Here is a 23,632-nt window from a genome sequence, read left to right as displayed (position 1 = left end):
ATAGCTGCAAAGTGAAGCCTTTGGACCACTTTAGGTCCTCAGAGAAGTTACCATGAGCACAGTGTCCTAGAACCAGTAGCAGAGGTCCTAGCAATATGTTTGCTGGACAGAGGGGCTTTTACCACTTGTGATGTTAGAAGCTGGTAATGGCATAGTGGCCAAGCTGGTAATGGCATAGTGACCATTGATTGCTAGGGTTGTTCTCCTGGAGGATCTCTATTTCTTGGCCACTGACTACTTGCTTTATCCTCAATAGTATGTGCCACTGAGCATCAGGGTACTCGGCAGGAAGGATGGGCTAACATATTCTGTGGATAGAGAGATTTCACAGGGGGCTGTAGATCCCAGGTCTCTAAGGTCTAACCTAATCAGGGGCCATGTGGTCATATACTGCTAGCTTGAACTGTCTCCCCAGAGATTCCATTTTAGGATAGTTCTTACTGTTAGAAAGCTCATCCTTATATTGTTTTTTATATACCTCTGTGAGGTAGGTAGGACAGGAATTTAAAAAAATAATACTAAATTTTGTGTTATAGAAAGAGTGCATGCTCATTGTAGAATTGTGGAACATCAAAATCATCTGTAATTTCACAACCTAGGGAAAACCACTTATGCTATAGTGATACATTTTATTTTATTTATTATTATTATTATTATTATTTTTGAGGTAGAGTCTTTCTCTGTTACCCAGGCTGGAGTTCAGTGGCACAATCTCGGCTCACTGCTACCTCTGCCTCCTGGGTTGAAGCAATTCTCATGCCTCAGCCTCCCAAGTAGCTGGGACTACAGGCACGCACCACCACGCCTGGCTATTTTTTGTATTTCTTTTTTAGTAGAGATGGGATTTTATTGTGTTGGCCAGGCTAGTCTTGAACTCCTGGCTTCTAATGATCCACCCACCTTGGCTTCCCAAAGTGTTGGGATTATAGGTGTGAGCCACCATGCCCGGCCCATTGTAGTACATTTTAAATATTTTTTTCTACATGTATTTTTTAAAAAATATCAGATATTATAGGTAGTGTGTTTGCTTTATATTCATATTTCCACCTACAATTATATTAGGAACATTTACCTATATTACTTAAATATTCTTTAAAGTAACTAACATTTAAAAATAATATTTTATTATTTGAATATGCCATAATTTATGTGATTGTTTTTGGAAATTTAGGTTGTTCCCAAGTTTTTGCTACCAAAAATTATGCTATGATCAGCATCTTCATACTTAAATCTTTGGTCAAATCTCTAATTATTTTCTCAGGAAGGATTTCTAGGAATAGGATTCCTGGATGAAAAGATACAGATTTTTAAAAGGTTCTTGACACATATTTAGGATGGCAAGAATCATTAAAGTTCACATTCTCATCCTTGATCCCTACACTCATCACTGGTATAGTGGCAGATGCCTGAGTGTCTGAAGTACTTCATTTGAAGACTCCCTTTATCCACGAAATGGTATCTCATGTACTCTTGGCATCCTTAACCCTAATGAATGGAACCCATAACTCTGTGAGTCTCTCTGTGAGGTGCTTGTTGGTTTCCTTGGCTGGAGCCACATTTGGACCAGAGTGTAGGCCCTAGAGAACAGGAAGCTTCATATTACCTTGGACTGACTGAAGGGCCAGCCTTCTTTATTAGAACATGAAAAAAAAATGCTGTTCTGTTACTTGTCAGATGAGAATAATTAATGTGAAAACACGTTGAAAACCAGAGAATTCTATAAATGTAATGTGTTATTATTAGGGCTACTTTGGATTCAAATCGTAATGCTGATATGACTACTAAGATATTACATAATGCTTTCGGCACATTAGGGGGCTTTGATATTTAAATGATAATGTAGAACCTCAGAGAATATCTTACCCTGCCCTCTTATTTTATAGATAAGGAAACTCAGGCTCAGAGAACTTAATCATCTTATCCAGTATTACCCAGAAGAATAAACCTGGTAGCTAGGTCTTCACTTCTAATTCTTTTTGGCCACATTCTTGGTTTGTTGTGGAGCCAAGTGCAGCAATTACTATCATGCTTGTATGTGCTTCTAAGATGCTGTTTAACATTTTTACCAAATAGTTTTAACATTCTGCTTGTTATACTGATTTACTTTGGATGCTATTAGAAGAATAGATAGAGTCCTGGGAAATTTCAGGAAGATTTACTATTAGATTATTTCCTTTTCTGAATTGGTGAGCCTGAATTAATCAATTATAGCACAAACACACATATCCGCATAAAGACTGAATGGCAGTGATCTTTGAGGAAATTCATCAGTTGTAACCTCTAATCCTGCTCCCTCCACTCTGCTGCCCTATCTCACCTCTTTGCTTTATCACTTGCCAATATACTGTATTCTTTACTCATTTGTTGTGTTTATTATTTATCTTCCTCTACTAAACTGTAAGTACCATGGGGGCAGGGTTTTCGTTGTTGTGGTTGTTTCTTGACTTCTCAGTTCCTCAGTCACTGCCTGGCATACAGTAGCATTTGATAAATATTTACTGAATGAGTGAATGAATGGTTCCTGAATTACGAATAAGGCTTTTGTGTTGGCTATAGAGACCTAGGATCCAATTCTCGTTCCTAATGCCTGTATAAACTTGGATAAGTCTTTCTTCTCATTGTGCCTTCTTTTAGCATCTATAAAATAAAATCATTGGTTCTCTAAGGTTCTGTCCAGCTCTAAAATTACATGATTCTGTACATCCTTAGTTTTTGGTGTTTTTGTTTTGTTTTGTTTTTGTTTTGTCTCCCTCTGTTGCCCAGGCTGGAATACAGTGGTGCTATAACAGCTCACTGCAGCCTCAAACTCCCAAGCTCAAGCAGATCCTCCCATCTCAGCTTCTTGAGTATCTGGTGGCATATGCCTGGCTAGTTAAATTTTTTTTTTTTTGTAGAGACATGGTCCACTATGTCTGAGGTTAGTCTCAAACTACTGGCTTCAAGCAATCCTCCTGCCTTGGCCACCCAACGTGCTGGAAACATTCTTTTATTTTTAAATGCTTAGCAGTATATACCATTTTTATTTTATTTTATTTTGGAATTATATGCAGAGCCTCAAAATCTAAAACAGATAAAAATATAAAAATATAACTGTTCTGGTTGAATTGGGAATAGGGATGGGGGGTGGGAGAAGGAAGCCTTATCACTTGGCTGCCTACTGGCAGGTTCCCTTTGTGGTGGCTCCTGAGGCACATCCAGGAGTACTAGGGCCCTATAGAACTTAGTTTTGAGAAAATCTTTGTCTAAATTAAGTGAGAAATAGGACCTGGGTCATGTCTTTGAGTGAAAATTCTGTTTATGCTTAGATATGGATTTGAAGGGAATGTTGAACAATGAAAAACAAGATGTGACATGGTATTAGGTGGTGGAATTGTAGATGAAGTTTTCTTTCTACAAATGATTTCATTTACTTATGCAAAAAAAATTCAGGATAAAATTTCTCATTATACAGTTTTATTAGAAATTCATTTGGTTGGGGTTAGTCAATACACGTTGCTCTTTCTTCCATAGATACAAATGTCCATATAGCCTGAAGCCTAGAGATCTGTTTTGGAATTGCCAGATGATTAGGGGGTCTTTATAAAGTTTTTACATTAAGTTCTCACAGTCATTGTCCCATTTTATTTAAGTGGACTACTGTTGAAGTTAATAGTGGAAGTAATGTCTAAGCAGTGGTCTGACCTAGAGGAGAGTTGTTGGATATATGTATTCAACAGGACAATGAATTAAAGATAAATGACATAGGCAGTTTCTTTTTTCCTGAATGAATAACTAGATTGAACTCTGTTTGGGTTACCAGCTGGGAAGCAAGCTAATATTTGTCTAGCTCTGTGATCTGAATTGTTTGAGGGATGGTTTGGCTTGTCTGAATTTTAATATCCATTAATAATTGAGAGCGATTGCAAGCTCTTGTTTTGCTGAGTGCATATTTACATGTATTATATTACCTTTTATTAATATAGCAGTTAAAGAAACATTCAGAGTAAATTGTCCCTAGATCCATTTGACTGGTATCTCTTCCTGGATAATGGCAGTGATATGTATACCCAGACAATACCTTTCATTTAAGGATCTCAATATTAAAAAAAAAATCTAGTGTTTTTTTATTATTCAATTTATTCTGAAAACCACTTGAGCCTTGTTAATTCCATGAACATTTTGACACTGAACGTTGCAGAGAAGTATGAGCCTAGAGGTACCAGCTTTAGTAGAAACTTTCTTGTGGCTGTCATCTTAGGAAAAGCAGAGCCACTTGTTCATGGCCATTATTGATTGACTCAACTGACTGGGCCTGTCTGTTGCTATGGTAACTGCAGCAACATTCGGAAATATTCAAACTCAAATTTTCCAAAGACACTTATTTCCAAATGATCCAAAATGTAGGAATCCAACAACACTGAGAACTATTTTCCAGTTTTCCTTCTTGCCCACCTACATATTTGTAATACTTAAAACAGCATCTTTTTTGTGCCTAATTTAAAAATATTTTGCAAGTAGTTTGTTCTTCAATAGAGGGTTTATTTGTTTTGAACTTAAGGGAATATAGGTACCGTCTCATAGTAACAACTTTTTGTTTTCTGATCTGCTTATCACAACAATTTGGTGAATTATGGCAGATATTATTGTTTAATTTTATATATGAGGAACCTGAAGCCCAGATAGATGGAGTGACTTTCCCAGGGACAGTAGCTAGTAGTGACTGAGCATGTTAGAAGCCAGGTCTCTTGATACTTGGTTTAGTGCTCTTTCCAATAGAAGTCCAACTCAATGCATACCATTTTTCTTCCTCAGTTTGCCATTTGGATGTCACAAGATGACATTAATCAATCAATACAGATTAAAATAAGAGAAAATCAATGAGGACTAGTAGTGAATTGGAACAACATTATTAAATTTACAACCCTCCAAGCCAAGAGTTGTTTAAGCCTCCATTTAAAATGAAGGATGATAGAAATGAACTATCTTTAGATGGATTTATGATTACCATGTGTCTCTTTTCCTTTGTGACCTGTAGAACCTCAAATCATCTCTACGGGAAATTTGCTGTTATAGTACAGCTGACTTTTCATTATTATTGTCTTCCTCAGTATTCAACATTTTGTGGTATACTGGAGGAAAATTGCATTTGGATGATAACATTAGACCTAACCTGACATTGAGTTTCATTCCAGGAAAATAGATATTTTAAAGTCAAATGTATTATTTTAAAACTTAGTTGGAGTTAAACATTAATGTATAATTCAGTATAGCCTTTATCATCATGAGCACTTTTTATTACATGGTTGTCCATGCATTTTAAAATATAATAATGCTCCTTAATTAGGGCCACTGAATTAGTATGCATAAAAACAATCCATTTCTCATTATACTCTCCCTGCTCCCAGCCATCCAGCTTGAAGTTGCTCTGCATCTCCATTTGTTCTGCATCTCTATTCCCACCCCAATGCAATGACAAACGAGGAAAGATAAATCAAAACAGTAGCTCTGGACAGCAACTAAGCTGCGCTGGGTCGATTTCACCACCTGGTGGCAGAGGCTAAGAAATGTTTCAATATTCCTTCACTACCTCTTTTCTCCTTCTGTGGCTCCTTTCTCCTCTTAGGGCTGGTCCTCCCATCTTTCTTTTTTTATTCAGAGCTCAACAAATTCAACTTTAAGCAACCTCTTTCTCATACATGCACACATTTATTTTTCCATCCTTTCAAAAATTCTACCTTCATTTTAAAATTTATTGACCCCAGGAACATTTATTGCTCCTTTCCTTCTTACTTTCCATCCTCTTATTTATGAGTTTTTTTTTTTAAAGTGACCTTAATTATGATTGCTAAGTCTGAGAGGTCTGCCAGTGAATGTGTGGGAACACGCTCTGAAGTGATGGGCTCTCAGTTGAAGAAAAGGCCTATATTTGGAAATGAAGTACCACACAGGAAAAGGCCTAGGGCCTTAGGCCTCAGAAGTTTTTGAACACGCACAGACATTCCCTGTTGCATTAGCACAGCATTTCTTTCTCCTCCTTCTCTGACAAGGCTGGTTTTTTTTTTTTTTTTCCCCAAAACACCAATATTTAAGATACATCGAAAAACCTATTCTTACCCAGTTTTATTGCTTTTCTCTTAGGTTTAATTGAAAGCTTAGCTTTCTATTTTTACTGCAAACATGCAGCAGTTTGGATGCTTTAAGGCAGTGACTCTCAAACCTAAGCATGCATCAGAATCACTTGGAGGACTTGTTAAAACATGGATTGCTGGGCGTCACTCCCAGAGTTTCTGATTCAGTAGGTCTGGGAAGGAGCCTGAGAATTTGGTTTCTAACAAGTTCCCAGGTAGTGTTGATACTTAAGGTCTGGGACTATGCTTTGAGAACCACAGCCCCAGTATTAAGTGGTCTTTTATAATGTAGATATTGGGTGATGTTTTGCAGTCCATTCTTTGGCCTAAGTGCTCACAGAAGTCACCGTGTGGCATATGGACTGGGTTCCAGTCTGCCACTTTTTCTTTCACAGTTGGGACCACGTGACCTTTAGGCTGAGACTTTGTTTAAGGACAGTAATTGTGTCTTATTACTGTGTTTCTCCAGCCCTAAGAAGAATGGCTAGGACATGTTAAATGGCATTTAGTGAATGTTGGGTATGTGTTTGGGTGGAGGTGGTTAGCACTGCAAGGCAGCAGGCCCAGGACATTGAGTATTATTTACAGTGTTTCTGTAAGAAAAAGGTTCTGGATTATGAATGGGCTACCTTACTGTGTGTGACATTATATGTTTGTGAAGTAGGCATTATATTTTTGCCCCCATGTTCTTTCTGATAGTAGTCTGATTTTTATTGCAGGTCAGCAATTCATTATAGATATTGCTGTTATTACAATGGAAACAAAGGAGAAAATTGTTTTCTGGGTAAATTTCATTTGGCAGTTGTATTGATTAGTCTTTCTAATACTCTACCTAATCTTATTTAAAATAAGAGATAATACCTGAAATACAGAAGCAAGTGACAAATAAATGGTAGCTGTTTCAGGGAGTGCCTGTGATGATATTATCTAGTAAATTGCAAATGCAGAAGGAACAGGTGCAGTGCTGAATTGGGAGACTAAATAGGCTCAGGAAATACCATATTAGCTCTTCCTTATGACCATTTTTTCTGCAGTGTAATTGAGAGCGGTGTAGCAGACGTCAGCTCAGTGGTGTGCATGATTGAAGAGTTCTCCTTTTGCCTGCTGATTACAGCTGACTGACATGCATCTAGCATCTCAGATCTTTCGCACTGTAAGGGCCCTTAGACACTATCCTAGTCTAATCCCCTTGATTTATGGATGGTGAAATGAGAACTAAATAAGGGAAACTCTTGTCCCAAATCACACATCCAGTAGATGGCAGAGTTTGGACTTGAACCCCGTCATCTGATTCTAGGTGTAGTCCTCTTGTGCTGTGCTGCCTTTAACCTCACTGGTCTAACTAAGCTTACTTGTAGACTTTTGATTCCATTGAGTTACCTATAGACAGCATAGATGGGAAGGGAGTTTTGTATGCTTTTGTCTAAATGCTTCAAAAGCCAAAAGGAATGGGCTTAGTCTCTGCCATCTTCTTCCCATGGCTGCAGCCATTGGATCATCCATCTGCAGGTTCAGTCCTGGGCCTAGTATTGTACCTTGGTCAGACAAATTGAAGGAGCTCAAGTTCAAAGCTTGGGAGTCAGTAAGATGTCATCTGGGATGCTATCTTTGACCTTCCCTTATTTCTGTGCCTGAATCCTGTCTTGATGAGTTCTGGTAGAATTGGGGCCCTGCCTTGGTGTTGTCAACTCTTTAAGAATCTTAACTATAGGCAAAGTTGGGAAGTGGGTAGGAGGATAATATTTGTTGAGCGTCTATTTTGTGCCAGTTACTTTACCCACATCATGTTATTTAATCTTCACTACATCTCTATGAAGTTTTGTCTCTATTTCACAGATGAGGAACTAAGGCTCAGAGAGATTATGGGACTTGCTTAAGGTGACCTAGCTAATGAGTGGTAGAGCTGGGGTTCAGATTTGAGCTCCAAATCCTGCACTTATTCTGGTATACCTCTCAGAGCCTGTAGCTTGCCTATAAATCCCAGCTTGTTCATTTGTTCGGTGAATGTGTATCGAATCCTACTATATTCTAGCCTCTGTGCTCGTAACTGGAAAGGCAGTCCCTGCTCACATGGAGCTTACCATCTATCTGAGACTATAAAGTAATGATGGATGTGTAGAATGTTAAAAAGGAAATGCTGTAGGAATATACAACAGAGAAGCCTAATCTCGTCCAGGGTGGGATGGGGGAATAAATCAGGCAAGGCCTCTTGGAAGAGGAAACATTTACACAGAGAACTGTGTTGAAGCATGAAACAACCTTGCAAAAGACCTGAAGGAAGGCTAGAGTGGCAGGAACATAGTAAGCAGTAGTAGGCTGATGTCTTGCTGCCTGCCTACCTAGCACAGCGCCTGGCATATAATGGGTACCCAATGAATGTTTGCTGAACAAATGCATGAATGGCTAAAACAATGAATGAATGGCAATGCCGAAAGCTCATTTTGCTTCTTATATAAACACATAATAAGTTACCTTGGGATGATTCATAGTTCCAAATGACTTTTTCCTCCAGCTCCTCTTGTCTTTCTGTTGTTTTGGGTTTCCTTGCTATATTTTGAATGTCCACACACGTGTCCTGCCTTTCCTTCACAGCCGTGGGGTGTCTTCCTGTCTCAAAGAGAGCAAAAGCTGAGCTGCCCTAATATCCTCTTAGTGGCTGCCTTGAGCATGAAGTTTGAAATAGCGTCAGTGATTTGATTTTTTCCTCTGGGGATCTGGCAATTGAAAATAAATGTAGAAAGAGCCCCAAAGGAGTTTTTTCTTGGGGGCATGAGAGATGAGAGCACCAGTTATTGGTGCACTTTGACAATGCAGAGTTATGTAAGTGGATGAAAAATAAAGGCTATTCCACCAAAGTCAGCTTGCCTTACTTAAGTGATTTTATATTCACAAAAGTGGGTGGCCCAGAGTGTTCTGTAATTCCGCTCTTTGCAAAATTCCTAGTTTATGACATAGAGTAATAGAATTCTATCGATTGAGTTTCAATAAATGTTAATGTAGACGATGATTATGTGTTAGGTACTTTCACATTGCATTTAATAACTAAAATACAAATAGCATCTAATTTCTTGAGAAAAAAATTTCTTGCCTGAAAATTCTGGTAAGGGTAGCATAAAACATTACAAAACCTGGAATAGGTTAGAATAGCCTATTTGTTAGTATACCTTGGTCCAGAAAAAAATGCCAAGCTAGTTTGAATCCCATTTTTTTTTTCAGGTTTATATCTCCCAGACCCCTTGGGGTCTTCTGTTCTGGCTTTTGGACTGAGGAGTAAGCTTAGTTCACGAGTTTGAAGGGTAGTCTTGACTGATACTGATAAAACCAAGCGAATGATCTTTGGTCCTTGTTTGTTTATTGTTTTTTTTCATTGGTTTGTTTGTTCATTCATTCACTCATAAGACATTTGTTGAATGACTTCTATGTGCAGGCCACTATAGCTAGAGAGACAAGTTTTACAGTCCTGTCCTCACAAAGCTTGCAGTCTGTGGGGGAGACAGATAAGAAGTCAGAAACTGGCTTCTCCCTGGATTTGGAAGCAGGAGTCTTCACCACTAAGTTTATTCAGTCTGTGCTGGTTCCACTCTGCTTCTCCCTTTCTTCCCTTTCTCCTCCATGGACTGACTCTGTGGGTCTGTGACCCCAGAGTTTGTAGCCCTCTCTGACCTTTGTCCTACTGTCTAGGCCCACACAATGTTCCTTTCAATGTGGTCTTGTCTGTGAGATTCCAACTGAGACTGAAGTTCTGTAGGTGAGGACCAGTCAGGAGACAGGTGAGGCTGGGAGAAATGCTGTGGTTTCAGAGGTGACCTCCTTGCTGATTTTAGAGCTCTCTGTTCATGCGTGCTGGCAGCATGCCAGTACAGAAGGAGCTTTGGATTCACTAATACTTGGTTCATGGTTAGACTTCCGTGCATAATTAGTATTTTTAAAGTCATTTTATCTAAAGACTTCAAATTTAGAGACTCAAAGTACTTGAGAGACATTTTATGGATTGCAGCTGAGTTTAAAAGGATCTTGCAGCATTTTCTCCCCAGCCCTTACTACTAGCCAGCTGCTTCTAATCACATTCAGTAAAGTCCTGTGACAGACTCTTTCTTCTTCCAGCTTCTTGCAGATGTCATGCCCCAGGTCGGCCTGGATCTTCCTGAGAAGCTGCACAACAGTGTTTCTCAAATTTCAATGTGTGTGCAATCACTTGGGGTTCTTGTTAAAATGTAGATTCTAGTTCTGTAGGTCTGAGTCAGTAGGGCTACTCTCTGTTTCTAACAGGTTCCCAGATGATGTCAATTCTGTGGTCTGAGTAGCAAGGAAATCGCTAAATGTCAGGCATAGAAGGGGCTTTAGAAATGGGTCATCACATCTGAGACTGTGACTTTACAAAGGAAGACATAGAAATCTAGAGAAGCAGAGTGACTTTCCTGAGGTCACACAGCAGATTAGTGGAAGAGACCAGGACCAACACTCAGGTCATCATTTTCCTTCTGTGTTGTATATGTGCTTTTCCTCTGCTGATCTAGCAATGTAAAGAAGCAGAAATAAGGTTTCCTACTTGCATTTTCATGTTTAGAGCAGCCTCACAGAACCAAAATCTGATGTGCTGGTAGTCTAGACTTGCCTGAAGCCCTTCTTTCTTAGGTTTTAGTCAGGCATTTACCTCAGGATCTTAAACAGAGCCTCTCTATGACACCAGGCTTTGTGTTCAGTAGTGCTTGTTGAACAGAACTTGAGTCCCTTCCATACTGGACAAGGGGAAGTGGGTGGTGCCAAAAATTGCCAGATGGCCCCAAATGAGTGTCTAGTGTAGGTTAACCCTCAGAATCCAGGAGCAAAAGGTGTGTCTGGGACACTGAAGCAGTCATCAGACTTCAGAATTTGCTTAGCACTTTGGCTTTTAGGATGTGCTAAGTGGCAAAGAGGACATACTGGGAATAGAGTAGGTACGTTTGACCCAGAGACCCTGTCAGGGGCCTGGAGTTGGAACAACAAAGCAGCCAGAGAACATGATGGCAGGCGATGGTTGGTTTATCCGTCAAGGAGGTCCTTTGAGTTGGGGAGGGGTATAGGAGCAGACAGTCTGCAGTAATCTAGACCAGTGGGTAACATTTCATTCTATAAATATTTGTTGTGTGCCCATTACATGCCAGATACTGAACTGCACAGTGGGGGATGTGGAGACGAATTCCTAGAGCTCTGGTCTCAGGAGGCCCTCCAGGTGGATTCTGCATCAAGACAGTCTTTTGGAGTAATAGCAAGGTAAGACTCTGGTCTTGGTGAAATGGTTTATTAGGTGAGGATTCAGATAGAAGAAACAATCAATTCAGGGTCACACTTGCTGAACCTCTGGCACAAAGGAGGGCATGGTTTCTAGAACAAGGCAGATACCCAGTGATGAAACCAAGGAACAAGGTCAGGGCAGGAATGGCAGCACACTGAGCCTGCTTCTGAGCTGCTAACCTATGAAACTTGAAATCTTTCCTGGTAGAAGACAGGGGTGGGCTGGAGTAGGTCACCTGGTGTGGACGTGGAGCCAGGCACTCTGATACTGGAAAGACTTAGCCATGCAGATTTTCCATCTGTTCACCTGTCTCTACCTACCTCTGGCCCTGCTTATGAGAACTGTCTTGTTCTGTGGTTGTGGAGAGTAAGATTCTGGAAGCTTCTTAGGATCAGGCCCTCTAGGGTAGCAGAGGTGGCAGAGGCTCTTGTCCCCATCATCATTTATACTAATATGTTCCAGGGCCTCTTAGGGCTGAGATGTCATTAGATGTCTCCTGATGGAGGCAAGTGACTAATGCCCCAACTGGGGAGAAAACTGGATGAATGAGAGGTTGGCTTGAGACCATAGACCTGTCTGCATTGGAAATTGACATCTAATGACTGAGCTGGAAGGGGTGCAATATTGGTAATAACATTAACAGTTGAAGGGAAACAATGCCTAATGCCTAGTAGGCCCTCAGTGAATATTTATTGACTGAGTAGGTGTTAGCAAAGTGCTTTATAGTTTTCAAAATATTTTCTTTCCCCCAGACTCTGTGAGACAGGCAGAGCATTATACTCATTTGATAATAAGGCAGCTGAGGCTCAAGATGTTACATATTTTGCCCAAGATCACACAGCTGGTAAATGGTACAGCTGACACTGGAACTCAGGTCTTTTGAGTCTTACTCTAATGTTCTGTCTTTGAAGACACTTCTAAAAATGCAGACAGATACTACCAGGGATCTTGCTATTGTACATTTAATTTTTGGTACCTATTAAACAGATATGGTTTTTTAATGCAAAACATTTTTGTATAAAGGAAATGTGCCTCCCTGTGTGCATTTCTACCAAATTGAACCCTTGGGTCTCTTTATTTTTAATAAGGAGGAAACACTAGGGTCTGGAACAGCTGAACCAAGCACCACTGCTGCCTACTCATTAGCTCTTTCTGTCTAATTAGATTGAAAGCAAGGGAGGAAACTATTTTGTGTTTAGCAGAAGTGGTCATGTATGGTCTTAAACACTCTCTGGCCCTTTTCCTCCCTTCTTTTCTTCTTCTCTTCCCTCCTTTGCCCTCCAGAAGGTGTCTAGAGTGCAGTCCCTTTCACCTTGCAGTAGTGTATTTCTTCTGCCGTGAGTGGTGTGTTTGTGATGTGTGTGACAGACAGATGGACTTCTGGGACCTTAGAGACTTGGTGGGTTACTGTATATTTTACTTTTTTTTTTTTTTTTTTGAGATGGAGTTTCACTCTGTCGCCCAGGCTGGAGTGCAGTGGCGCAATCTTGGTTCACTGCAACCTCCGCCTCACGGGTTCACGCCATTCTCCTGCCTCAGCCTCCCGAGTAGCTGGGACTACAGGCACCTGCCATCACGCCCGGCTAATTTTTTTTTTTTTTTTTTTTTTTTTTTGTATTTTTAGTAGAGACGGGGTTTCACCGTGTTATCCAGGATGATCTCGATCTCCTGACCTTGTGATTCACCCGCCTCGGCCTCCCAAAGTGCTGGGATTACAGGCATGAGCCACCGTGCCTGGCCAGGTTACTGTATCTTTTTCATGGTGCCCAGTGGCCTAGTCATGTAGGGCAAAGAGGCTATTGTTTTTTCTTTAAGAACAAATTAAATACAAAGCATTTCTCTGAAGTACAAGGAGGACCTTGGGTTTCTGTAAATGGCTTAAAAAAAAAGAAGAAAAAAATAGTACACCTGAAAGGTTTTGTCACTGGAACTCCAGCCCCAAGTTTGCATGTGAATAAAAAATTGCTGGCCGGGATCCCAGGCCTATTTGTAGATGGTTTCATCTAACCATCAGTGGTGACTGTGACTTCTGGGCCTGTTCATGTGGTCAAAGTTTTCAGCTGGAATTTTCCATATTCGTGCTTCTCTGCTGCACAAATTGTAAGACAGCAAACGTGGAGGGAAGGTGATTTGTTATAACTCATAGACCTACACTTTATATGAAAAAGTCTTGGGGAATGCCAAGGGCCAGTTGCAGTTTTTCTGAGACTCAGTTTCTACCTAGTTTCTTGACCTGGCCAGCTTCATTTTCCCCCTCTCTCCACCTCATCTCCATTCTTTTCTGCTCAACCCAGATCATCCCCTAATCCCCACTGTTCTATGTTTGTCCCCAGTCTTGCCCTTTTTTCTACCCTCCACACTGCCACCACAATGCCTCTATGTTTCACTCTCTTACTCAAAACCCTGCAGTGGATTTTCAGTATCTTCCAGGAGAAATCCATTCTCTGTGGCAGAGCTTGCAGGGAATTTTTGGCTCTGAGTTATCTCTTCACCCTGTGTGTCACCACCGTTCCTTTGCACAGACTCTTCTTATAGCCAGACTTGCAGTTCCTGAACATACTAGGTTATCTTTCCTGCCTCTCTGCCTTCACACGTGGCCTTCCTTTGGCCTGATTTTAGATCTTTAGATTTTAGTTCAAGTGTTACCTCCTCTGTGAAGTTTTCTATATATGCCAAGGCAAAATTTGGTGCTTTCCTTTCTGCTCTCAGAGTAATTCAAATATATTCCTACTATATTATTTATTGCATAATTCCAGAACTATTTGTTTGAATGTTTTTCCCTCTCTCACCTCAGATTCATTCACTAGCTAACCCTTTTTGAGTATTGACTCTCAGTTGGGGATTGGGATAAGTAAGGGCTTTACATAAGTTCACTCATTTCTTCCTCCTTGGGTGTAGAGATTATTATCATCTTCACTCTACAGACTAGGAAATTGAGGCTTAGAGAGTTTAAATGACTTGACAAAGCTAGTAATTGGTAGGCCTGGGAATTGTACCAGGCACTGTGCTAGATGCTGTAGATAGAAAGTTCAATATGACATAGTCTCTTCCATCGAGGAGCTTGTGATGTAGTAGGTGAGACAGGTAAGTCATAGTGTCAGTCCAGGATGCTGAGTGCAATGATGAGGGTGTTCACGGTGCTATGGCAGCAGAGGGCTGAGAACTAACTTATCCTGGGGGAGGGCTGGAGCTGTGTGTACACCCACTTCTGCATCCCTAGCACTTAGCACTGTGTTAAATTGTTTTCCCCTGTGACCAGGACTCAGAATCTGTCACCTTTTGCTTCACTCTCTGTATTCTCATTAGTCCATCTGCAACACCTTCCTTCCCAGTAAGTCTGGAATCTGTTCTGCCTCCACCCTGGTCCAGGCCCCATTCACATAATCTGCGGCAAGTGTGTGAGGAATGTGCATGAGAGTGTGAAGGTTTCTGGAGTACCAGGAGTCTCTGGAGATTGCCTGTACTCAGCTCATTTGTCATTGCCTAGGTTTCCTGGAGCATTTCCATCCTAGGAAATTTTTTCTTGGCCTCAAGACAGAACTTCTAAGAACATGTCCCAGGATTGGGCCCTCTGGCACCAAGTCCCTCTCACCCTACCACTTCTGGCCAGCCTCTGCTGTGTACTGGATGCCGAGCTGCTTACAGAGCTGAGAGCACTGAGGTGTGGCCCCTGCTCTCCAGGGACTAAGGATCCAGTAGGCTAAACTGGATGAGGGCAGAAGCCTGGCTAGATGTGGAGGGTGATCACTGGGCCTATGGCAGGGCTGGACCAATAGAGGGGAATCAGCTGATGACAAGAGAAGAAGGTTGCGGGGATAGGGAAACGGACAGACCTCATAGGTGGGTCAGCTAGAGAGGAGTGCAAGCTGATGTATATCTGGGTAGGGTGGGACTGTCAGAGGTCAGAGGAGGGAGAGATGTGAAAGGACTGGCCCTGTGGTCATTACCCAGATTTCTTTCTGTTAGGGTAACCTCCAGGTGGAAGTTAGTTTCAAACCAGCAGAGACTAGGATGGCAGTTTTAATCTGAAATCAAGAGGTGAACCCAGTATCCGGATAGGAAGCCATTCTAATTTTTCCAGGACACAAAAGGAGTAAAGGGAATAGAGAACAAAATGTAAATAGCTCCCTTATGTGCATTGTGCCAGGTGCATGGTATGTTATTTAATTTCCACAGAAACCCCATGAATCTACATTTGTGAATGGGGAAACTGAGACTGCAAGTCATACAGTGAGTACACAAGAGAACAAGCAGCATTTGAAGCCAGGTATGAATCCAGAGCTTCTCCTCAGTGTTCTGCTTGTTCTCAGGGGACTGAAAAATACCCCCAGTGGAGACAATTGAGTAAACTCCTGAGTACCACATGGTAAGCCAAAAACTGACCAGTATGAAACTGCCACCCAAGGAGCAAAAAGTTGTTAATGAAATATTTTCAGCATAGGCTGTGTTACAATACTTAGAAAAAAAAACCCCAATGTTTTCTGCAAAGGGTCAGGTTCTTTTTACTTTCTCTTCCTTGTTCTGAGCATGATCATCTTTTCCAAGAGCTATGGGTAACCTCGTGACCCTAAGATCTCTGAAAGACCCTGGTCTGTTGGTGCCTTGATGAATAATCCTAAGACAATATAGGCTGGCGTGCTAGAGCTGTCTCTGTGAGTGTGTGTGATCTGTCTCACTGCCAGAGCTCATTTGGGCTCGTTTAATAATTGAAGGCCAGTGTTAAGCATTTCGCAGTTTGTCCTTCGTGGACAGGAATGGTTTTCTGTGTGTAAAGTGATATGCTCTGTTCTCCAAGGACACTCTGTTTCCTGAAGTGCAGCTGACTCAGCATGTTCAGACGTTGCCATTGGGTAACTTAGATTTCATCAAGTTTTCTTTTAAAGAGAAATCTCTCCCATCTCATCTTTAAGACAAGTCCATGAGGCTTGGTGGTGGCTGGGGCTTGAGATCACCTTACTGGGAATTTGCCCTAGGGAAAGTGGGCTACAAGGCAAGCTCAGCCACTTCCCATTGTGCTGAGGAGGCAGTGCATTTAGTCACTTTAACAAAAAAAGAGGGGCCATTGCAGGTCTTTTTTTTTTTTTTTTTTTTTTTTTTTGAGACGGAGTCTCGCTCTGTCACCCAGGCTGGAGTGCAGTGGCCGGATCTCAGCTCACTGCAAGCTCCACCTCCCGGGTTCACGCCATTCTCCTGCCTCAGCCTCCCGAGCCATTGCAGGTCTTATTACCATCTGTTCCCCCGTATTGGTCGTTATAGGCTGGTTCGAATTACAGTATCCCTAAATCATGTGTTCTTCCTTGCTTCCAGGCCTTTGCATGTGTTGTTCTCTCTGTCTCTTGGGCTCTGTCTCTTTTTCACCTTCCCCCATGCTTTACTAACCTCATCTTTCCCTGTCTAGTTCATTTCAGGTCTTGCTCTCCCTGGGGTAAGGACTCTTTGTCTGCACGCTTATGGCCCTTTTTGTCTATGTTTCTTTTAGCCCTCATCCCTTTTGTGGGAGTCATCTGCTTACTTGCCTTTCCCCAGCGGACTGAGAGCTCTTTGGGAATGAGGGAATTGTGGAATGTATGAACAAATGAACAAATTGAGGTAGTTTGTAAATTCTGCTGCTGAGAAAATAATTTTTAAGGAAGAAAATCAGCATTTACTGAGGATCTATTATGTCTTAGGCACTGGACTAGATATTTTACATGTGCAATCTCATTTCATTTTCACAATGGCCTTGGATTGTGAATATTAGAGGTTATACAAAGAAGCCAATCTTCCTTCACTCTTTCATTATCATCCTTCTGTTTTTGGACTGACTCATCATAAATGACCTGCTTTATAATTTAATAATGAGTACTTTTAAAACTTAAAAAATTGCTTTCTTTTAATTTTGCAGTTTCACAGTTTAGCATTTAGTACAATAATGTATCAGATGACTGTCAAAATGCAGAACCAACTCTTTTGCTGGAAATAATTACACTTTGCCAAACCCGTTTATTTTGAGCAGCTCCAGTGTGATAATGTACTGAACTGTAAATGTGAGTCTTGTGATGTATGGATTATGTGGGGGGATCAGAGTGGCAATTAAACCAAGTGCAGATCCACTGGATGGGTGGTAAAAAGGGAAATGAACATGTCCCTTTGTTAAATACGTTCCCCTAAAGATAAGTTTGTAATTTGACAATCTAGGCAGCTGGAAAAATTAGAAGCTCTTTCACTGGAGAAGCTGGCCTGATTCTTCAAACTTGCACTTGGAAAATGAAACTGTTGGTTCTCTTGGTGATCCTCTGGTCAGACTGCTTGTTTCTCAGACTGCAGGTAGTTCAGGATCTCTATGTGTACGTAGACCTGCTCCCTTCCAGGCCAAGTCTACTGTCTTGTGGGAATGGTTGCTCTAATCTCACATCATTCGCCTTCCATATAGGCCACTGTAGCCTTAAACTTGGTCTGTCTAAAGGGAGACTTTGCCTGGTAAAGTGACAGTTGGAGTTGGATAGATCTGTGTTTGAATTCAGATTCCTATCTCTGATTGACGACTGTGTTATTTAGGGAAATTTGCATTCCTCCTCTCAGCCTCAGTTTTCTCATCTATAAAATGGAGATAGTTCGTTGAATTTATTGAGCACAGTTATGTGCCAGTCACTTCCAAGGCATTTGGGGAATAGACAGAAATCCTTGTCTTTATGGAGTTTACATTTTAGTGAGGCGAGACAGACATTAAACCTAGACATAATAAATAAGAAAATCAAATACTATGTTAGAAGATAATAAATATAATCAAAAGAAGAAGAAAGAGTGAGAGCAGGGTAAGGGATTTTAGGAATGCTGGGGGAAGTGTGAGTTGCAGTTTTGTTTGTTTTTGAGACAGAGTCTCACTCTATTGCCCAGGCTGGAGTACAATGGTGCGATCTCGGCTCACTGCAACCTCCACTTCATGGGTTCTAATTCTTCTGCCTCAGCCTCCCGAGTAGCTGGGACTACAGGCGTGTGCCACCACGCCAAGCTAATTTTTTATATTTTTAGTAGAGACAGGGTTTCACTGTGTTAGCCAGGATGCTCTCAATTTCCTGACCTTGTGATCCACTCGCCTTGGCCTCCCAAAGTGTTGGGATTACAGGCGTGAGCCACCACGCCCGGCCACAGTTTTTTTTTTTCTTCTTTTTTTTTAGATGGAGTTTTGCTCTTGTTGCCCAGGCTGGAGTGCAATGTCACGATCTTGGCTCACTGCAACCTCCGCTCCCCGGGTTCAAGTAATTCTCCTGCCTTAGCCTCCTGGGTTGCGGTTTTTAATAGGCCTCATTGAAATAATGACATGGGGTTGGTGAGGGACTTAGCCATGCAGATATCTGGGGAAGCATGTCCCAGTGCAAAGGCCCTAAAGTGGGAGCAGGCGTGGCATATGCAGGAAATAGCAAGGAAGCTGGCATGACTCAAGTGGAGTGAGTATGGGGGAGAATGAGAGAGGATGAGGTCAGAGGGATAATACCCTCAGGGTTGTAAGGATTTAATAAGTGATATCTATAATGCACCTTGCTCTACCATTTCACTACCCATTTTTCAAATGGCACTGTCACCCAGACTCCAAACTTCAGTGAGACTTTAATGTCTTCCTTTTCTGCTCACATTGTCAATCACTTGCTGTGTTCTGTAACCATCTCTCTCTCTCCTGTCCCTTTTTCCTCATTCCCATTACCCTTAACCTAGTTGTTGCCAAATTCTTGCCTGTCTAATCACAGTGGCCTCCTAGCCATGAGATCTGCAGCTTCCGGTCTCTCCATCTCCATCCCTCCCCTTACCCTTTCCTTTTCAGGCCATGATGCAGTATTGAGCCTTCTCTCTCCTGCTTATAACCTCTCAGCTGCTCATTAACGTACTCATTTATTCATTCCTTTGTTGATACATTCAGCATCTTTTGAGAATTTACTAATGCTCAAAGTCATTTGAATTCAGTCTAATGGAGGAAGCAGACTTGAAATAATTATAATACCAATTCAGAAATGTTTGTTTTTACCCTAGTTTGTTGCAAAAAGGATTTGGGGTTCAATGATTTGTTATGTAATATGATGAGTAATATGCAGCAGCTCTCTATATATGTACAAAGTTCTGCTCTCTCAACCTAGCATTTAGAGTCTTCCCTACCGAGGCACAGTCCTGCATTTCTAGTTTCATCTCCCCAAGTCAAGTGAACGTTTTGCTTCACCTAAGGGGATAACTCGCAGTTCTGTAACACGACTTCTCTTTCACACATTTATACCTTTGATCACACTCTTCCCTTTGCCAGGAGTGCTTTTTGCCTAATCCACATTCTGCGTATTTTTCCAGACTAGCTTTAGATGGCATCTCCTTGGAAAGTCTTCCCTGATGTCCAGGTCCTAATTGATTACTTCCTTCTCTGAACTTCCGTAGTAATTTTTTGTCAGTTACCACTTCCTGCTTTGGATTTTAGGTAGGGAGGGAGGAAGGGAGGGAGAAAGAGAGAGAGAGAGAGAATGTGTGTGTGTCTGTTCCTGCTTTATTTCCCTTACTGATTATGAATTCCTTAAGTCATGGATCATTTTCACCTACAGCACCTAGCACAGCACCTTTTCCATAGGAGGCAGTAAATCTTTGAATGAGGGAATCAATGAATGTTTCCCAGGCCATAACATCTGGGGAGGGATTTGCCTTGGAGGTGCTTTTTCTTATGTTGATATAAATGAAGTGCTAACAAGTTCCTGGAGCCCAGATGTATTGACCCTGCAGGGAGCTACTACCTTCTGGTGCTGTAATTCAGAATGCATTTTCTTGTAGAAGCCATGATGTAAATAGTTTCTACAAGTAGTTCTCTCACTAGTTCCAAACATCTGACTTAGAAAAACACTTTTGGAGTCTTGCTCATCAGAAGTTGGGGACTGCCTCTGTTTTGAAGTGCTCCGCTTGTACCAGCAGGCAGGTGGTATCTGCTTAGCTATACCCACAGGCACCATGGAGTGGAGAAAGGAACACAGACTTTGGGTCATACAGTGATGATCAGCTGTACCACTTCATAACTTGTGACCTTCAGCAAGTTACTTTACTGATTTGAGACTCAATTTTCTAATCTGTAGAACAGGAATAAAAATACCTACCACAGGCGTAATGAGAATGAACAAGGTATTCTGTGTAAAGGACAGTGCCTAGTAAGTACTTATAAACCCCATTTAATAATCAAAACAACAGTAAATTTAGTTTCTTTTACATCTCTGAAGTTCCTGTGGACTAGGACAGTGCTTCTCAGATGATATAGTGCCTATGAATCACCTGGGGATTTCATTAAATGCAGAATCTGATTTAGTCAGTCTGGGTTGGGACCTGAGGTTCTGCATTTCTAACATTCCTGTGCTGCTGATGTAGGGACCATACTTTGAATTGCAAGATATTTGGGTGATGGTTCTCAAACTATAGTCTGTTTCTGAATCACCTGGAAAGCTTGCTGAAATGAATTTCTGGGCTCCACTTCTGATGATATACTCATTCAGTAGGTCTGGAGTGGGGCTTGAGAATTTGCATTTCTTTTTTATTCATTTATTTATTTATATTTCCATAGGTTTTTGGGGAACAGGTAATATTTGGTTACATGGGTAAGTTCTTTAGTGGTGATTGTGAGATTTTTGAGACCCATTACCCAAGTAGTATACATTGAACCCAATTTGCAGTCTTTTATTCCTCACCCACTTCCCACCCTTTCCCCCTGAGTCCTTGAAGTCTATTGTGTCATTCTTATGCCTTTGCATCCTCTTAGTTTACCTCCCACTTATGAGTGAGAACATACAATGTTTGGTTTTCCATTCCTGAGTTACTTCACTTACAATAATAGTCTCCAGTCCCATTCAGGTTGCTGCAAATGTCATTAATTCATTCCTTTTCATGGCTGAGTAGTATTTTATCATATATATGTACCACAGTTTCTTTATCCACTAGTTGATTGATGGTCATTTGGTTGGTTCCACATTTTTGCAATTGCAAATTGTACTGCTATAAACATGCATGTGCAAGTATCTTTTTTGTATAATGACTTTTCTCTGGGTAGATACCCAGTAGTGGGAATGCTGGATCAAATGGTAGTTCTACTTTTAATTCTTTAAGGAATCTCCACACTGTTTCCTATATTGGTTGTACTAATTTACATTCCCACCAGCAGTGTAGAAGTGTTCCCTGTTCACCACATCCATGTTCTAATAATATTCCCAGATGATGCTGATGCTACTGGTTTAGGGACCACACTTTGAGAACCGTTGTGCTAGGAGGGTAACAGGGATGAAGTTAATAAGAAAAAAGAGGTAAATGATAGTAATTGTTCCAGTCCGGGATATTTGTACTGTCTGCCTTTTAACTTGTACATGTCCATAGTGTAATTATTATCTGACCAGGCTTGAAATGTCTTATTAATAATTAAATAGCAACAAAAACCAACACTTACTGAGTAGTTATGTGCCAGCTATTATGCTGACACCTTTATATAGTTTCACTTAATTCTGATAATAATCCTGTGAAATGGATACTATAGTTTTCTAGCTTGGTGTTTCCTATGCTAACCAATTCATAAGAATCACGTGGTGTGCTTGCTAAAAATACAGATTTCCAGGTCTCTACTTTGATTCTAATCTGGTGGGGCTCAATGCCTCCAGGTAATTTATAAGCTCAGATAAAGCTAGAAATCTCTGCTGCAGTTAATCAGCTACTCTGCTTCTTTTTCATCTATGCCCAACACAAAATGCCAATTTTTAAGAAATAGTAATAATAATATATTTGGCACTGAAAGCTGCACTCAGCCAAATTTTCCTTTGATGATTCAGAAAACCCTTTAGGATTTCTAAATGCCTTAGAGTCCTCATTTTGAACATTCCTGGACTGTAGAGGTACAGAATGGCCAGGTGATAGAGCGATGTATTTACTACAAAGCCAGGGAAGCCCATGCCAACTGTGTAACTTTTGGCTCTCTTGAGCATTTTGTTTGGAATGTTATTCTAGGAAATTGGTCTTCATTGCATCCAGATGGATGCTGTGATTCCACAGAATTTTAAGAAAAATGGGAAATAAAAGGTTTTACTTGCTTGTCTTCAGGCCACAGTTTATTTGCCCACAGCAAGGCCAGTGTGGCCAACCACTAGTTTGCAGCACAACCCATCACTGTGTCAACAGTCCCTGCACCTGCTGCTGTCCCTCACCTGGCCAGATTCTTTAGCTCCTCCCTGGTTTTCCAGCTGCTGGCTTCTTAGCCTAGCCTTTCCCATGTAGCCTGGCATTGCCTTACCATATCTCATTGGAACTGTGGCTAAGGATGGAAAAGGGGAAAGGTACATAGTTTTATTTGTAGCTGGAAATTCACCAATCCCCTGCCTGCTCTAGGAGATCCTGTCTGCATGCCTTGCTGTGGGTGGTGGAGTTGGGCAGTGAGGTGTCATGAGGGTGAGATTGTCTGTTAAATGTACCACGCTTGAGTCATCAGCAAAGACTGTTATGAGATCAAAGAAAATGGAGATTTTCTTTAGTTTTACTGATGCTAATCCGAGTTGTTTCTTGGGCCAGTTGAGTGAATGGTCCTCAGAATGGTTTTCTCTTACTAATGGAAAAAGTGTTTCAGTTTGATGGAATGAGCACTGGACCAAGAGTCAGAAGAACTAGGGACTCAGATCACCTGTCCCTTTGATTTCTTCTGTGACCTTGGGCCAGTTAGGTGATCATCTCTGAACAAGAGTTTTATCTTTAAAATGAAGAAGTTGGGCTCAGTGATCTCAGGATCAGCTTGATATTTTGTGATCTTGTGATGATCTAGTCGCAGGAAGTGTGCCATCAAAATAACTTGTCCCAAAATGGAGTCAAGTTCACCCACTCAGCCAATATGTATTGAGCATCTGGTATATTTCAGGTACTGCCCTGGGCATTATGGGGGATACAACTATTAATAAGGCACATTGATCCATTTACTCATTCATTCTTTCATTCATTCATACAATGAGCATCTACTTACTGAGCACCTATTTATGCAGGCACTATAGAAAAAGCTATGAGGGATACAGAAATGAATTAGACACAGGTTTTGTTGTCAGTCAATATGCTGTCTAAAAGGGACATAAGATTGCAATAAGGAAAGCTGTTCCTAACCACGTTCTCTAAGAGAGGGCCTCTTCTTTTATTCTCCATTCCTTTCCTGCTTTTAATGGCACTTATCATCTGACCTTATTTTATCTGTTTAGTATCTGTTTCCCCATCAGAATTTAAACACCATGAGAGCAAGGCCCTT

At 41.1% G+C, this 23,632-nt stretch overlaps 1 protein-coding gene across 10 annotated transcripts in view; it reads left to right on the top strand.

Annotated features, from left to right (window-relative positions):
- The window catches only part of SERGEF (secretion regulating guanine nucleotide exchange factor), a 234,494-nt gene that overhangs the window by 77,169 nt on the left and 133,693 nt on the right, over nucleotides 1-23,632 (top strand). The window contains exons 9-10 of one of the 10 annotated variants that reach the window (XM_021925988.2): nucleotides 11,252-11,360; nucleotides 18,565-21,143. The exons of 8 other annotated variants lie outside the window; for them this stretch is intronic. In XM_021925988.2, the coding sequence (XP_021781680.2) occupies nucleotides 11,252-11,360; nucleotides 18,565-18,673 (218 nt within the window). In that variant the 3' untranslated portion in view covers nucleotides 18,674-21,143. Of the gene's footprint in view, nucleotides 1-11,251; nucleotides 11,361-18,564; nucleotides 21,144-23,632 lie in introns of those variants that run through there. One more of the 10 variants, XR_637407.4, reaches the window with a different exon arrangement.

The sequence above is a fragment of the Papio anubis genome, chromosome 12 (genome assembly GCF_008728515.1).
Source record: "Papio anubis isolate 15944 chromosome 12, Panubis1.0, whole genome shotgun sequence".
NCBI lineage: Eukaryota > Metazoa > Chordata > Mammalia > Primates > Cercopithecidae > Papio > Papio anubis.
Note: the sequence above shows the minus strand (reverse complement) of the source record. Positions and strands in the feature narration are given on the sequence as shown.